At 32.2% G+C, this 16,539-nt stretch overlaps 1 protein-coding gene across 1 annotated transcript; it reads left to right on the forward strand.

Annotated features, from left to right (window-relative positions):
- Positions 1-5,775: 5,775 nt before the first annotated feature.
- MS3_00000147 (uncharacterized protein) lies at positions 5,776-7,723 on the forward strand. The gene has a single exon (XM_051208032.1). It carries the CDS (start codon positions 7,007-7,009, stop codon positions 7,439-7,441), a length of 435 nt encoding a protein of 144 aa, XP_051069939.1. The 5' UTR covers positions 5,776-7,006; the 3' UTR covers positions 7,442-7,723.
- The last annotated feature ends 8,816 nt before the right edge of the window (positions 7,724-16,539 follow it).

Raw genomic sequence — 16,539 nt, forward strand, 5'->3', positions numbered from 1 at the left:
GAATACAGGATGCGTAATTCATCCTATTTGGAAATTCGTCAACTGGATGTACTTGCATCACACAGATGATGATTACCGTGGGACTCGAACCTAGTATCGTACGGTTTGAACGCCATCACGCATCTTGGATTCCACTGTTAGCCACTATCCATCTTTAGATGTTGGTTGGATGTCGTCAACAGGAAACCCTAGACAAGGGTTTCGTGCTAATTGGCACCCGTCAGCAAGGTGTAACTGTAATCTTGAGGGAACTGGTGCTCACTAACAGATTTGATCCCGTGTCACCCAGCTTCACAGTACGTCATGAAGCACCAGCTCCCTCAAGATAACAGGTACACATTACTGACGAGTGCCAATTAGCACGAAACTCGGGTCCAGGGTTTCTTGTTGACTACCTCCAACCACCATCTAATCTCAACATAGTGCACGCAATATCGAGTCACCTAGACTATTGGCCACATTGAATTCAATCTACACTAAGAAGGATTTGACACACATGATATTGATCGCCACCCATTGATCAATCAATTGTGATTACTATCAACATTTGTTTATTATACTTGTGAATTAAGTCAATGACCAGGCAATACGCACAATATGTACATATGCCAATAATAAGAGATTGATCAATTGCAGTTCTAAATAACTATGTGAAGATTCAAACAAACAATACTAACTTCATTTAAGTGAAATAATTTTTCTCATTGATTGATACTATAAAACAGTTCAAATCATGATTTATTTATTTATTTATTTGAACACATGAATATTGGTACAAGAGAGCGCCAATATATATGCGCCACACAAAACAATGAGAATTCAAATAGAAATAGAAAAAAAAAGCTAAGGGGCGCAAAAAAAGAGAACAATAACGAGGAGATTGGTGTAAGGTAGTATGGTAGAAATGAGGGAACGGAAAGTTACAATCAGAAGAAATCTTTCAGGTAAGGAAGACACAACCACTTTTTATGTGTGTGTGTCTCTATGTCAAATCATGAAACTATAATTTGATGAATATTAAAGTGGCATTGAAAAGCTTCAACAAGTTACTACGATCAAATTAAAGTTACAAATTAGCCTAAGGAATTAGGACTCGAATCTTTCAGTTATAAATTCAAGTTATGATTTTCGTCATGAATTGTCATTAACTATAATGCTAAAATAATATTTAGCCAATATAGACAATTGAATTTTGCATTATTATCTTATATCTGATTGATTTGTTCATAAATTATAGTCCCATTGAATTTTAAAGAGTATAAAGTAAGCAATTACTGGACAGAAATGGTTTTTCTTCTCCAATCAGATTTTAAGAGTACAGGTCTTGGATTTAAGTGTTAAATCCATTTGTCTATTTGGCTAAATAGCTGATGTCAGTTTATGATTCCTAAACTTAACCATCAACTGTATATCATAATTCTAATTCCTTACACTGATTTATAACTCTCATTTAGATCTGGTTATTAGATGAACATTCTCAAGATTACGTTAGTGTCGTTTAAAGGTCGTCCATAAATTATAGTCTTACTAAATTACCTAATTATGATAAATTATTAAAGGTGAAAACTGTCAAATTCATTCATTCAGTTTAAAAAGCTTAAATATTAACTAAAGATAAACGTGGGATTAGATAGAAAACTAGAATTTCTCTCTTAGCTCTATAACCAGCTTCAGTCAGTCAGTAACAAGGTAGAACTTCGTACGTACGTACATCAGTTCGAGTTGCCATACCACATTAGCACAGAGATGCAGTGGTCGATTCAAATCCGGTAGTGGTAGAGGTAGTAAGAGTATAAGCAGTAATCGGAAAGATTAGGGTTCGAAGATGTTATTGAAAGAGTATAATCCAGTGAAATAAATTTGGAAAGAGAAAAAAGAGACAAGGAGGAATCAGGAGATTAAAATTTGGGAGAACACAAATAGTGGATGCACCTGCGCCATTGCAAACGATTAACCAGCTTCAAGTGAGTCTTCACAAATCTATACTACTGATGAAATTCTAAATGAAGTCAAAATAGAGCTGTGGTAATTCAAGATAATTTTGCTATCTGTTTGTAATGAAAATAGATGAGTTGTTATCATAAACGGTTAATATCCTTTATTCATTACTTAAACTCGTTTCATAATAATTATATTTCTTTTTCTGAGTGTACTAAGATTTAGAAGTTCAAGTCAATCAAATCAGTGATAATAGTATGTGATAGCAGTGCAATGTGAGCTATTTGGTGATATCAACATAAGGATCGAATGTTCTGGACTCTATTCAAAGTGGGATCATAGATTAACACAGCAGAGAAGTTCCTTATTAAGATGAAATATCTGTCTAATGATTTCCAGTTTTCAATATTTGTCTGACTAAAGTCAGTCAAGAATTTATCACTAAAGATTATTAAAATGTATAGAGTCGAAAAAATAAGACTGATTACATTGATGAATTGGTTGCCTTTTATAAGTCAAAATATATCTAACTCAACAATGAATAGCATATTATCCTAAAGTGATAATCAGAGTGAAACTAAATCAGTCAGTCATCTACGACGTAGGATCAGGCACATATATGAATTGGTCCAAGTTGCCATACGTCATTAGCACAACAAGATGAACACCAAATTCATAGAAGTAGTCACTTCAATCATAATAATATATAAAAGAAATATTGCATATAAGGATATAATACAGGAAGAAAGAAATAGTTGTCAGAAAGAAAGATATGAATCGATTTCAATCCCATAGTTTAAGAGAAGATAAAGAGTGTATACATCTACACCATTGTGATCGATTCTGAGGCATGTCACTCAGAGTTTCTAACCACTGGTTACGATAGCCACGCGAACCACAACCAAGTAGTCTACATCTGTCAACATGGCTAAGACTAGGAGTTAGTGACTTCAAGCACTGATGTTACGTGTTAGTTTAGTCACCCCTAACTTTCTTCCAACCATCCCCTACACTAGTCAGAATTTCGCGTCATGGTATTTGGTGTTCATGCATACATAATACATGGTCCCATTATTTCGGTCAATGAATATTGAAATATTTAATTATTGATAACTATAAAGTACTAATCAGTTGTTTCATTCTCATTTAAAAGTAATAATCAACAAAAAATACATATGAGATGAAACACTGGATCTTTACTATTGAATTCTTTCAGTCAAAATCTGATAATTGTTCCACTCAACATCAATTCATAATACAATATTTGTGGATTGGTTGAAGTTAAACATTAAAACCTTTGGATACCGACCAGCTTAGTGGTCTAATAGTTAAGCGTTTGTGTGCGGGACTGATAGGTCCTAGAATCGAATCTCACAAGGGGCGTGGTTGTGGATTCGCACTGCTGAGTAGTCCCACACCAGGACGAAATGGCCGTCCAATGCTTTCAGGTTTTCCATGGTGGTCTAGCTTCAGTTGACTCATGATTTCAACTATTGAAATTATCACATATTATTAAGTAATTAACATTCTTTAAATCTATCACATTACTGTCTTTATAAAAAGTATTCATTATGACATAATCATTATACATAAATAAGAATCAGTGATTAAATAAATAAATGATAATTATCTTAGCAACAAATAAATAAATATTCAATTTGAAAAGAACAAAAGAAAAACCCAGGATAACAACTAAAGAGAAAAAAATTAAACGAAATATATATGTAAATATACTCATTTGTTATTAGTGTATAATAGTTCCTGATCGTTTCTTTCTTTTTTAAAAGGGGGAGGGGGCAGGGCAGAATGAACTCCCCAGTGTATAATTTCTCATAATTCATATATATATATATATATATATATATATATATATATATATATATATATATATATATATGGTGTATACATGGATACGCACACTTACAAACGAACACACAAATACAGTTATTACTTCATAGATTTACATCAGTTGTGTTTCTTTTGTTTTGCTTCTTATGTAAATCATTGAAAATAAAAGATACACTTGGGAATTTATAAATAATTTAATCAATAAGAATATGTATTTAGACGAGCACTAGTACTACTACTACTACTACTATTAATCCTGGTTAGACAACTACCACTAATACTACTGTTACCAACAGAAAAGGATGTTCACATAATTTTTTTTTCTACTTCATCTACTTGATTTATTTTGATTTGGATAGAAAAAGGTAAAAGGGAAAAATAGAAAACGAGAAACGTATATTTTAACTATTTATTCTTTGTAATTTATCTACATTTTTTTGGTATTTGAAAGTAAAAGGAAAAGAATAGGATCAACTTTTGATTGATTACAGTATACTAGTTACTTTCCTTATTGAGAGTAAATTCTGACATAAATAGAAGAAGATAGAGGTGAATGGTACCGTGATACTGTTTTCTTTTTTTTCTTTTCTTCTTAAGATCATGAACAATTAAAAACTTGAAACTATCAGATAGATGTCTCATCCTAGTATGCGACTCTTCAGTAGTGTGCATCCACAACTTGTTACCTTTATCTCAAGAGTGAACACTTAAACACTGAATTAAGATTCAATGGAATACAAGTTTAACTTTAATCAATCTGTGATTGTGTATGATGAGTTCCATTCTAGAATGAAATACTTGTCTAGTACTTTTAAGTTCTCAATGATCGTTCAAGTTAGATCAATTTTTGATCTCAAGGAAAATCAACAATGTCCTCAAGCTTAATACTGATTTTTAAATGTTAAGAATTTATTCAAAAATTCATTGTTAGTCAGTCAGTAATAAAAAAGTTAGGACCTGGAACAGCCATACACAACACAAAGCTGTTGTATCAAATATACTTGATGAGATGAACTAAACGAACGAATTCATGGAATGAAGAAGATTCACATAATAATTACTTAAACTGTATAATTGTACAAAAGTACCATAAAACTCAATTATCTAATTGAGTATTTATATAGGAAATATTTGAATAGATAATGTAACTGAGAAATAACAATAATGTCAATAAAATTGATATAGACTTTGACGCTTTCATTTTTTCGATGTTCTCTTTTAAAAATCTCTCTGCATCAGTAGGCCTCAGCATGCACAAAGGGAAAACCAAGGTCCTCAAATTCAAAACAGAGAACAGCAATCCAATCACTCTTGATGGCGAAACTCTGAAAGATGTAGAGCCTTCACATACCTAGGAAGCATCATCGATGAACAAGGAGGTTCAGATGCAGACGTAAAGGCGAGGATTGGCAAAGCAAGGGTCGCATTCCTACAATTGAAGAACATATGGAACTCAAAACAACTTTCAACCAATATCAAAGTGAGAATCTTCAATACCAACGTCAAGGCAGTTCTACTGTATGGAGCTGAAACTTGAAGAACTACAACAACCACAATCAAGAAAGTACAAGTATTTATAAATAGCTGTTTACGCAAGATACTCAACATCCATTGGCCGGATACCACCAGCAATAGCCTTCTGTGGGAGAGAACAAACCAACTTCCAGCTGAAGAGGAAATTAGGAAAAGACGATGGAAATGGATAGGACATACATTACGCGAATCGTCAAACTGCATCACGAGGCAAGCCCTAACTTGGAATTCTGAAGGGAAGCGAAAAAGAGGAAGGTCAAAGAATACATTACGTCGGATAATAGAAACAGATATGAAAACGATGAATTACAACTGGACGGAGCTAGAAAGGATTGCCCAGGACAGGGTTGGATGGAGAATGCTGGTGAGCGGCCTATGCTCCTTCACGAGGAGTAACAGGCGTAAGTAAATCTCTTTTAAAAATCAATTAACAAGAATGGGAAAGATCTATGTTAACCGGAAAGAAATACTGTTTCTACATCACTTAAAATTACCCTTCATTATGAAATTAGGATTAGATAAAGAACTACTAAATAGTTGTTACGTCATCATTTATGACTCTAGAAAAACTAAATATGATCATAGAATGAATTATGAAGTGTAACAGTTATTAGATTATTTTAATACATAAGTTCAATCATTTACATTGCCAAGTATAGTGGATCTTTGGTAAAACAATTATTCATGAATATTATTCTAATACGACTTTCAATACAAGGAAGCATTCATATAACAATAATTAATCAATCATGTATAAAACAGGAAAAGCTTTCTATCTAATAAAGGATGTACACTAGGTTTGAGTCTCACGATGAAGATACAGATATATCAAGTTAATAAATCATAAAGAAGACAAAATATATAACGGGAGTTTCAGTGCTAGTGATTACCTAAGAAATTTAGTTAACTTCTAAATATGTAAATAATAATACATTTAAATTCACTTGGTATTGTTTGGCTTGTATCTTCCCATTGGTGTTTAAGACTGCAATTGATCAGTCTGTTATCGGCATACGTGCATACTGTGCGTATGCCTCGATATTGGCTTAATTCACAAGCTTTTTGTAAGCAATGATAGATAGTGGCTAGCAGTGGAATCCAGGACGAGCGTTTCGTCCTATTTGGGACTTGTCAGCTTGATGTACCTGCATCTCAGAGTTCATGTTCACTCTGGGACTCGAACCCAGTACCGTTCGCTTCAAGCGCCATCGCGTTATCCACTCAGCTACTGATTCCTGATAGCCGCTTGCTTGTGCGATGGCGTGAATTTAAATTCTTTTGGTATTATTTGGCTTGTATCTTCCCATTGAGGTTTAAGACTGCAATCGATATATTGTGGTGTGGGTTACTTATATCCACATAAGTAGTATATAACGATAGTCAAGAATAGAATGTATTTCGGTAGAAGATTGATAATACATTTATTAAACATACTAAGATTTCAATCAGAGACGGTTTACATCACAAAACATTATTAGTTAAACAATCAATAAAAACCAGAAATCAAAGAAACCATTGTTTCTCTCTAGTCCAAGACATCTTAGCATTCACAATTGACTGATCACTGGGTGGCGATCAATGTCATGTGTGTCTAGTCCTTATTAGTGCAGATCGAGTGCTATCGACCAAGTTGCAATGTGGCCACTAGTCTAGGTGACTCGATATTGCGTGCACTATGTTGAGATAGATGGTGGTTGGAGGTAGTCAACAGGAAACCCTGGGTCCGAGTTTCGTACTACTTGGTACTCGTCAGCAAGGTGTACCTGTAATATTGAGGAAAATGGTGCTCACTGACGGATTCGATCCCGTGTCACCCAGCTTCACAGCACATCAGAGAGCACCAGTTCTCTCAATATTACAGGTAAACCTTGCTGACGGGTGCCAAGTAGCACGAAACCTGGGTCCAGGGTTTACTGTTGACTACGTCCAACCACCATCTAACATCTTAGCATTAAATATTCACATCCTCATTGTTGATGAAACTTCGGGACCTTCAGGTCTTACTGGTGAACTCTTAACTTCTAACCTCATTAATACAAACCCTCTAAAAAAAAATATTAATATATACAGGAAAAATTTAACCTCTCTATTGAATATTTCACTTTTGAAATTTGATCTATAGTAAAATTATTAGTAATTAAGTTCAAATTTTCAGTTTCCCTTTTCGTAATCACCATTATCATCCTCATCATCATCATTGACCACATGTAACATTATATATTTGATGACCTGAGAAGCATATAAACATATCTACACAAAACTTACATGTAAGAAACATGAATAAACATACATACATTTAAGTAATCATCGGTTTACAGTTATTGTTCATTATCAAATTTCTTTTTGTTGTTGTTGTTTTGTTTATTATTATTCTAGTCTATTTCTAATGAAAATTTAATATAAGTGTAAAAAGAAAACATAAAACAGAAAGAACCTTCCTTGTTTTAACTTTTGAAAAAAAGAAAAAAGAAAATGTTCTGTTTGAAAAACAAACAAACAAAAAAAAGAATTTTCTTTTTTTTCTTTTCTACATTCTTTCCTTCCCTCCCTCTCTTTCATACCCCCTCTCCCTCTTTCTCTCTCTCGATTACCACATCTCTCAATTGATTTGAAACATGAACATGAATAGTAAAGTGAAACAAAATAGAAACAAAAAATAAATTAACTTTTGGTATTCTATTTTTATTTTATTGATTTAGATTTTTTTTATTCCCTAAAAAAAGTTTATTCATTCAATTTCATTATTCAAGTTGATTTGATTCTGTATCCAAGTATATGCATATAAGAGTATATATATATATATATATATATATATATATATATATATATATATATATATATATATATATATATATATATATTGCAAATACTTAGAGAAGAATTGATTAATAGAACTGAGCAGACTCCCGATATGTAGGGATACACAAACGTATATATGTGTGAGTATATTTAATCAAACTGAGTTGAATAAATGAGAGTTATTCAACAGTCAATAGTTCTTGAACCAACTTTTGGCTAATGATAATCATTGTATTATTATTATTTAGACAAATGAACATAATGTGGTGTGGGTTACTTATAACCACATAAGTAGTATATAACGATAGTCAGGAATAGAATGTATTTCAGTAGAAGATCGATAAGGAAAGAACGGGAACGGAACGCGATTGGTATAAAAATACACGAACAATGAAATCTGAGACGATAGACTAATATTTGCGAAAGGAACAGTCAAGATTGAGACAATGGTTTGATATTTTGCAAATTAAATATTTACTATATCAGAAGGGGTTTTCTGGAGATTATAGTAATTTCAACAGTTCAGATCATGAGTCAATTGAAGCTAGACCACCATGAAAAACCTAGTCTAGTTAGTTAAGCATCTGGTGCGAGACTGATAGGACCAGGTTTCGAATCCCATGAGGAGGGGTCGTGGATGAGCACTGCGAAAAGTCCCACAATAGGACGAAAAGGCCGCCCAGTGCTTTCAGGTTTTCCATGGTGGTCTAGCTTCAATTGACTCATAATCTAAACTGTTGATATTTACTATATAGTTGTCAGATTTCAGTGATATGCTCTGTGATTTCATGTCAATTACATTCGATTGTCTCCACTGGTTTTCTGTTCACTGCAATATGTATGAGGAGGCACCAAATAGATGTTAACAGTTCACGAATAGTCATCTGAATAATATTCAATCATTTCAATGCATATTCCCTCACACAACGATGTCTCTCATTCTACGTTTTGCTAACTTGTTCACCGAAAAGACATAAACAAACCTGAATACCTCATGCAATCAAGTGACATAATATGATCTATCCAAACAAACAAGGAAACACATAACTTATTAAAATATCTAAATGACAAGAACAGATAACCCAAATATTCAAGCAGTCCACTTTAAATGTTACAACAGTTATGGAACTAATCAGTTGGAATTTCATCACTTCAATTTTAAATGTTACTTAATATATCAGAGTGTTATTATTTGTTGTCGATGAATCAATTCCTCTCTATCTCTTTCTCTATCCCTCAGTCTCTGTCTATCTCTATTTGGTTAACTCCATACAATCATAGTATTCTACAATGAATTCAATCGATTCATCTCGAAGCAATTCACTACACTGATTATATAATCAGTTTTAAGAGAAAATATTTGTGATCATTTAAATACGAATAATTTCAAACATTCTCATCATTTGTGCATCTTTTGCGGTACGAGAAAACGTTAAATTCCAATCTAAATATCTAAATCCTATCTTCTATTATAAAAACTCTCAACTTGATTGAATATAAAGTTAAAAATAAAAAAACAAAAACATTTATTAACTCGTTGGCCGCGAAGTTGACCAGGGGCAAAAGAAGTGGCTGAACATACTTCTTTTGAATGTAAAACTCTAGCTCTTTCGCAATAACATATGATGTTAACAGCAAACTACCTAATTCTGTCAAACTGACAATCTTGCAGACGTCTGAATCAATTGCTATTCGAATCAAGAAGCCGGAGCTTTGCATCTCTCCCCACTCCCCCCCAAAAGGAAACAATTTATGACAAAATCTAAATCCAAAAAGAAAAAGAACCCCAGAAACAGTTGACATTCGGCAGTTTCTTTTTCTTTTTTGTTTTACTTTTTCAATGTATAGTTAGTTAAAACTATAATTAATAATAAACTAATACATAACTAAGATTGATAAAGAGGTAACTGACAATGTTATCATGACAGTATTGTATAGAATTCTAATTGAAAGTCACTATAATAGATATCATTATACTTCATTTACTTTATTTTCATTCATTAACATTTATATTCATATCATAATGATGAAAATGTCCAAAAATAACAGTGAAGTGTTCATCATTTTAAGTTGTAATATCAAAAAACAGTTGTGTTTGAATGAAGTTTATTTGGAATTCCTTTTGGTATTGATTGTTTGAATATTCCTATGAATGTTTAAGGAATGAAATTGATTAGTTGTTTATTAGTATATGTGTATTCTGTGTGGATTACTGTGTAGATATTGTCTTAAATTACATGCATAATATGAAGAGATAGATGATGGCTAACAGTGGAACACAAGACGTACATTTTATCCTAATGGACTGTTCAGCTAAAAGGTTAATGTGATGGTGTTTAAAGAGAATGGAACTGGGTTCGAGTTCCAGATTGAACACCAACTGTGAGATAGAGGTATATCCAGTGGATGAGTCTAAAATAGGATGAAATGCGCATTCTGTATTCCACTGCTGGTCAACATCTATTTCTGTTTTATTCAGGATATTTGAAAACAATGGTAGATTATTTTGTAAAGTTATTTGACTCATAAAGATGTAACTATTAAAGATGAACCTTTTTTTATTACGGACAAATATCAGTAAACTAATTGAATATTAACTTATTTCAATTTGAGAATACTCATTCTCATTTGTCTACAGTTAAACATGAACTTAAAACATTGTCTTAAAGAGATTAAGTCATTTAACTGATGATTAAGAATTTCTAAAATAACACAAATGGAAGAACCTCATGTTTCGTATCAGAAGTATGTGCAAATCGTTCGTAATCAGGGGCTATTGTAGGCTACAGTAAACCTCAACATTCACATATCCCAATCAATTCAAACTCTAATTCAGTTCGATTCTTACACACAAGTGGGAACAATCGAATGTACATAAAAATAAATTTACAGAATCTTTTAGTAAAATCTGAGAACAATAAAGTAAATACTTGATTATCAAAATGTCAATTAATTGTTCCTTTATTTCCACATCCATTATTCTCTGTCCTCGTTCTAATCTCTTCAATTGTTTTTTAATCATCTGTCGCCAGTCATTTCATTTTCAGTTGATGATATATACTACTTATATTTGTCGACATCAGTAGCATACACCACAATATAATTATTAAACAATAGAATAATATAATATACATGTTTATTGAGTTCTTCTGTCTTTATATATTATGATTGGTTAAATTCAAGCAAAAATTCTTTTTTTTTCTTCTTTACATTGGCTATATAATAGTGATATACTAATATAACCAGTTAAACAAATTAGCCCCTTTCTCTATTTCTCCTTATTCATTTGTATTCCATTGAATTTGAACATACAATAACTACATTGCATTAAACGTTTATACTTACATATAGAAAAGAAGATATGAACAAATAGATTAACGGATGCCCTTAAGTAAATAAGTTATATGATGATGATGAAATGTTTTATTATACATAATGGGATAAGTAACAACAACAGCAACACCAACAAAATCATAATAATCTAATCATCATTCATCAGACATAACGAATGATCCATCTGTTTATCTGTCTATATATTATTTTCTATTCACTTCCAACTTCTTTTTCGGACCAATTTTTTTATTCTTCCTCCCTATTTTCTTCACTTTTTCAATAATGTTTCTCAGAATGAGAATTTGAAATAGGCGCTTATGGAGATTATATGTTCAATGTATTTTTTTGGGGGGGGAGAGTATAACCGTTCATATAATCGTTGTATGTGTACATTTATTGTATCACTTCTTTGGGCTACTATTTATTGTGTATGATAAAGTTTACCTCCTAAAACTATTTTGCTTTACATTCCTTTTAGTTAATCAGAGATAATAATAATATTGATAATAATGATAATAATGAAAGGATGAGTGATTATGTAATCTAATTTAACATTCTAATTAGTAATCTTAGTAATCATGGTGATTATTACTAAGGGTTAGTAATAGAATAAAAAAAGGAAGAAGAATAAAATTCAATAAAAAGAAGGAGTATGAAATAGATTCAATGAAAATTGTTTTACGCTTATTGTTATAGAAAAAATTACTGAAGTAGAAAATAAAAGATGGATTAATAATTAGGAAAGAAAAACACAACAAAACTGTCTAACTGTTAAATGGTCATTAACATAAACTTTGAAGTGATGAGAATTTTTAGGGTAGTATTCGTTATGGATTGATATTAGTTGTAGTGGCATTGAAAAAATGGGTGAGACTATAATTTATGGACGACCTTTGGACGATGCTAAAGTGACCCTGAAAGTGTCTACCCATTTACTGGGGCTAAATGAGGGTTATAAAGCAGTTTGAAGAATAAGGATTATGATTTACGGTTGATGGTTAGGGTTAGGAATTAGATTTAGGGTTTTCATTACGAACTGACATCAGCTATAATGCTAAGACTCTATTTAGTCAAATGGGTGAATGAATTTCGTGCCGAAATTCGAGACCTGTTGTCATAAATCTGATTAGTTCGTCTATAAATTATAGTCTGGCCGGAAAATGTAGCTGTTTCGAAACAGTGTATCATTTGTCAGCCTTGTATATTCATGATAAAGCTAAGAATCATGTTTAATAACTTCAAGTTTTGTTGTGAACACCTAACTATTGAACCATTAAGTTGATATGTAGTGGTACACACTGCCAGATTTAATCAGTTCACAGTATAAAAAGTTTCTCTGAAAACATATTGTTAAGGAGTTCTGTACTAGCCTGAAACAGCTGTTTTCAATGATATCCCAACTAATACAAATCCATGAGGAATATCACCAATAGACGTGTTTGTTTAACTGAAGGAACGACAGACTATTATCAGACTACATGAAGGATAAGAAGTAGAATATTGTCAACAATCATCTATCAGACTTTAACTCATGTCTTAAATCTCTAACAGTGAAGAAAAACTAGTTTGAAAACAGTTTCGGTCTTGTTTTGACTTAGGTTGACGTAAACTCAGTAGATAAGTGACTAAAATACACATTTATTAACAATTGGATCTCATTTTCAAACTCCGTCTAGATACAGAAATAATATAATCGGGTCTAACTGACTTATTTCTATTCACTAAGTAAGTCTAACTCGATCATCGGAATTCAGCCTGTCTGAAAAGTTTACTATATATATAGACCAATGACTAAAGATTTAATGATTTACCGATCTAACTTCAATCAGTCCGTGATACTGAGCGATCATTTCCCATTTCCTTCAGTGAATACCTTTTGTATAACTGATACGATTGAAATCTATTGGTCACAGCGTCTCACTAGAACTTCGGACATTTCCTCTCGATGTTGAGCATTAGTGAGTACACAAAAATAATCTGTATAAAGGTTTGATTATATTGTTGAAGCTAAAAATGTATACCATTGGATTGCTCGTGGTACTGATCATCTCACTTTCAATCCTCTGTCTACTAGTAAGTACACACATCTGAGGATTCTCATACTATGACAAAATAGCTCTTCAGTTTTTAATAGTTGTTTAACTTAAACCGGTTTGTGATCTCAAATAAGATTTAAGAATCTTCATAAAACCACATAGTATTCGTTTTAATTCTCAGCTAAATATTGTTTTTTATCTCTAAGCCCCTTGCTTTATATTAAAAGTATGCAATATGGATTATCTAATTAGAGTTATATAAAAAAGTATTATCTAACCATCTTGATTTGAATAATGTGAATTTGACCATTTGGTCTTATCAAAACATTAAACTTGAATAGAACTAACATTTTAGGTCAATGAAATGCACGAAGATGGTTTCTTGTAAAGAAAACACCTATACATAACAAAGTTCTTAATTTGGCTTAAAAAAACAACAACAAACAAATATGATTCGACTGGAAGTAAATATTGATAACACCAACCTTGAATCTACATTTGATGTTAAAGTATGTACATTTATGTGTGTGTGCGTGTGCATGTTTGTATATGGGTGTGTGTGTTATTGTTGTAGATAAGGTCACAACAAAGTGTTCATAAATAAAAGTAGTAATAAGCATTTTTAAGAAAAATTTTCTATTTTTCACGTATCAAATCTTAGCTAATTTGTGCGAAAAGAAAAAAAAACATGATGGTATTCAGATAAGGGATACTGTGATTTGTTGACATGTAGAATGATTTTTTTTTTCGTATTTTTCTAAATGAACGTGAATTAGAAACAGAAATATTTTAGGAGTTTTATGGAGATTTTTAGCAAATTCAATAGTTGAAATCATGAGTTAATTGAAGCTAGACCAGTATGGAAAACCTGGAAGCACTAGACGGCCATTTCGTCCTAGTATGGGACTTCTCAGTAGTGCGCATCCAAAATCCCACCCTCCGCGAGACTGATAGGTCTTGGGTTCGAATCTCAAAACGAGCGGGATCGTGGATGTGTGTTGCTGAGAATTTTTTATTTATTTACTGAAATGTAAATTTCATCAAATCAGATTAGATGAAAACAAACGTTTATGTCAGCAAAAAAGGGTGATTTTACGAAAAGTTGTGGCAATGATTAGAATGGATAGTGGCTAACAATGGAATCCAGTTTGGCGCATGTTTCGTCCTATTTAGAACTCATCATCTGGATGTACTTGCATTTTAGTGTTGATGTTCACTCTGGGGCTCGAACCCAGTACTATTCGTTTCAAATGCCATCGCATTATCCACTTAGTCCGGGAGTAAACATCAACTCTAGGATCCAGATACATTCAGCTGACGAGTCCTAAATAGGATGAAACGCGCGTCCTGGATTCCACTACTAGCCACTGTTCATCTTTGCTGAAAACAGCTTGTGACTTAAGGCTATATCGAGGCATTCCGTACAAGATGCACAAATGATTAGAATGTTTGAAATTATTCATATTTAAATGATCACAAATATTTTCCTAGAAAAATGAAATAATAATTGAAATCTAGTAAATTTCTCTTAAAACTGATTATGTAAACAGTGTAGTGAATTGCTTCGAGATGAATCGATTGAATTCATTGTAGAATACTATGATTGTATGGAGTTAACCAAATAGAGATAGACAGAGACTGAGAGATAGAGAAAGAGATAGAGAGGAATTGATTCATCGACAACAAATGATAATAATAACATTCTCTGATATATTAAGTAACATTTAAAATTGAAGTGATGAAATTCCAACTGAATGATTTCATAACTGTTGTAACATTTAAGGTGGTCTACTTGAATATTTGGGCTATCTGTTCTTGTTAATAAGTTATGCGTTCCCATGTTTATTTGAACAGATCATTATGTCACTTGATTGCATAACGTATTCAGATGAGTTTATGACGTTTCGGTGAACAAGTTAGCAAAATGTGCAATGAGAGACATCATTGTGTGAGGGAATGTGCATTGAAATGATTGAATGTTATTCAAATGACTATTCGTGAATTATTAACACCTAACCGGCGATCTCTCTATATCTATTTCAAGGATCGATCAAGAAATAAGAAAAGGAAACTTATTGAAATACCCTGTTCTGAGAATTCTATATTGAACCAGAAATATATTATTGAATAAAGTTAATAATAATATCAGAAGGGGGGTATGGATATTATGGTAATTTCAATAGTCGAAATCATGAATCCATTAAAACTAGACAACCACGGAAAATCTGGTAACACTAGACGGCCTTTTCTTTCCAGTGTGGGACTCCTCAGCCGTACACATCCACAATCCGGCCTAGCGAGGATCGAATCCAGGACCTACCAGTCTCGCATGCGAGCGCTTAACCATCAGAACCCCTTCTGATAATAATAATAATAAAACAAAATATCAACATTAAAAAAACAATCAACAAGAGTAATTCAGTGAATATTTTTTTAGACACCTAATCAATAAGTTTGCATGTTTTTCATTTTATAAAAAATCAATAAAAAGTTTCAATTTCTTTTGAGAGCCAATATTTTCCGTTTTATCGTGTATTTAAGATATTATTATTATTATTACTATGGTTGAATTGACAAAATCAATAATAGAAAATTACTCATCAACTTTTGATATTTCCAATATTCTCTTTCCCCCCAGCCCTCGCAACAGAAATAACTTTTCAATAAAATGGAAGAAGAGTAAAATTAGTTAAGATTTGACAGATTAATGAAGAGAATTACTAGAAAAATAAATACTATACATTTATGAGTAAAGATGAATAGTGGTTAGTAGTGAAATCCAGGATGTGCATTTCGTCCTATTTAAGACTCGTCAACTGGATATACCTACATCTCAGAGATAATGTTTCACTATGGGACAATGGGAAGATATATAAGTAAACAACATCAAGTGAATTTATTATACATTTATTTTACATTCCTATGTTTGCCTTTGATCTTTTTTTTCTTCAGCATAATATTGTTACAATGCGATACAATTAATCCATATAGACAAATGATAAAGTGCATAAAATGTAAACCGGTGTCTAGGATTACTTTTATCTGAAGTTGA

This window comes from Schistosoma haematobium, chromosome 3 (assembly GCF_000699445.3).
Source record: "Schistosoma haematobium chromosome 3, whole genome shotgun sequence".
Lineage (NCBI taxonomy): Eukaryota > Metazoa > Platyhelminthes > Trematoda > Strigeidida > Schistosomatidae > Schistosoma > Schistosoma haematobium.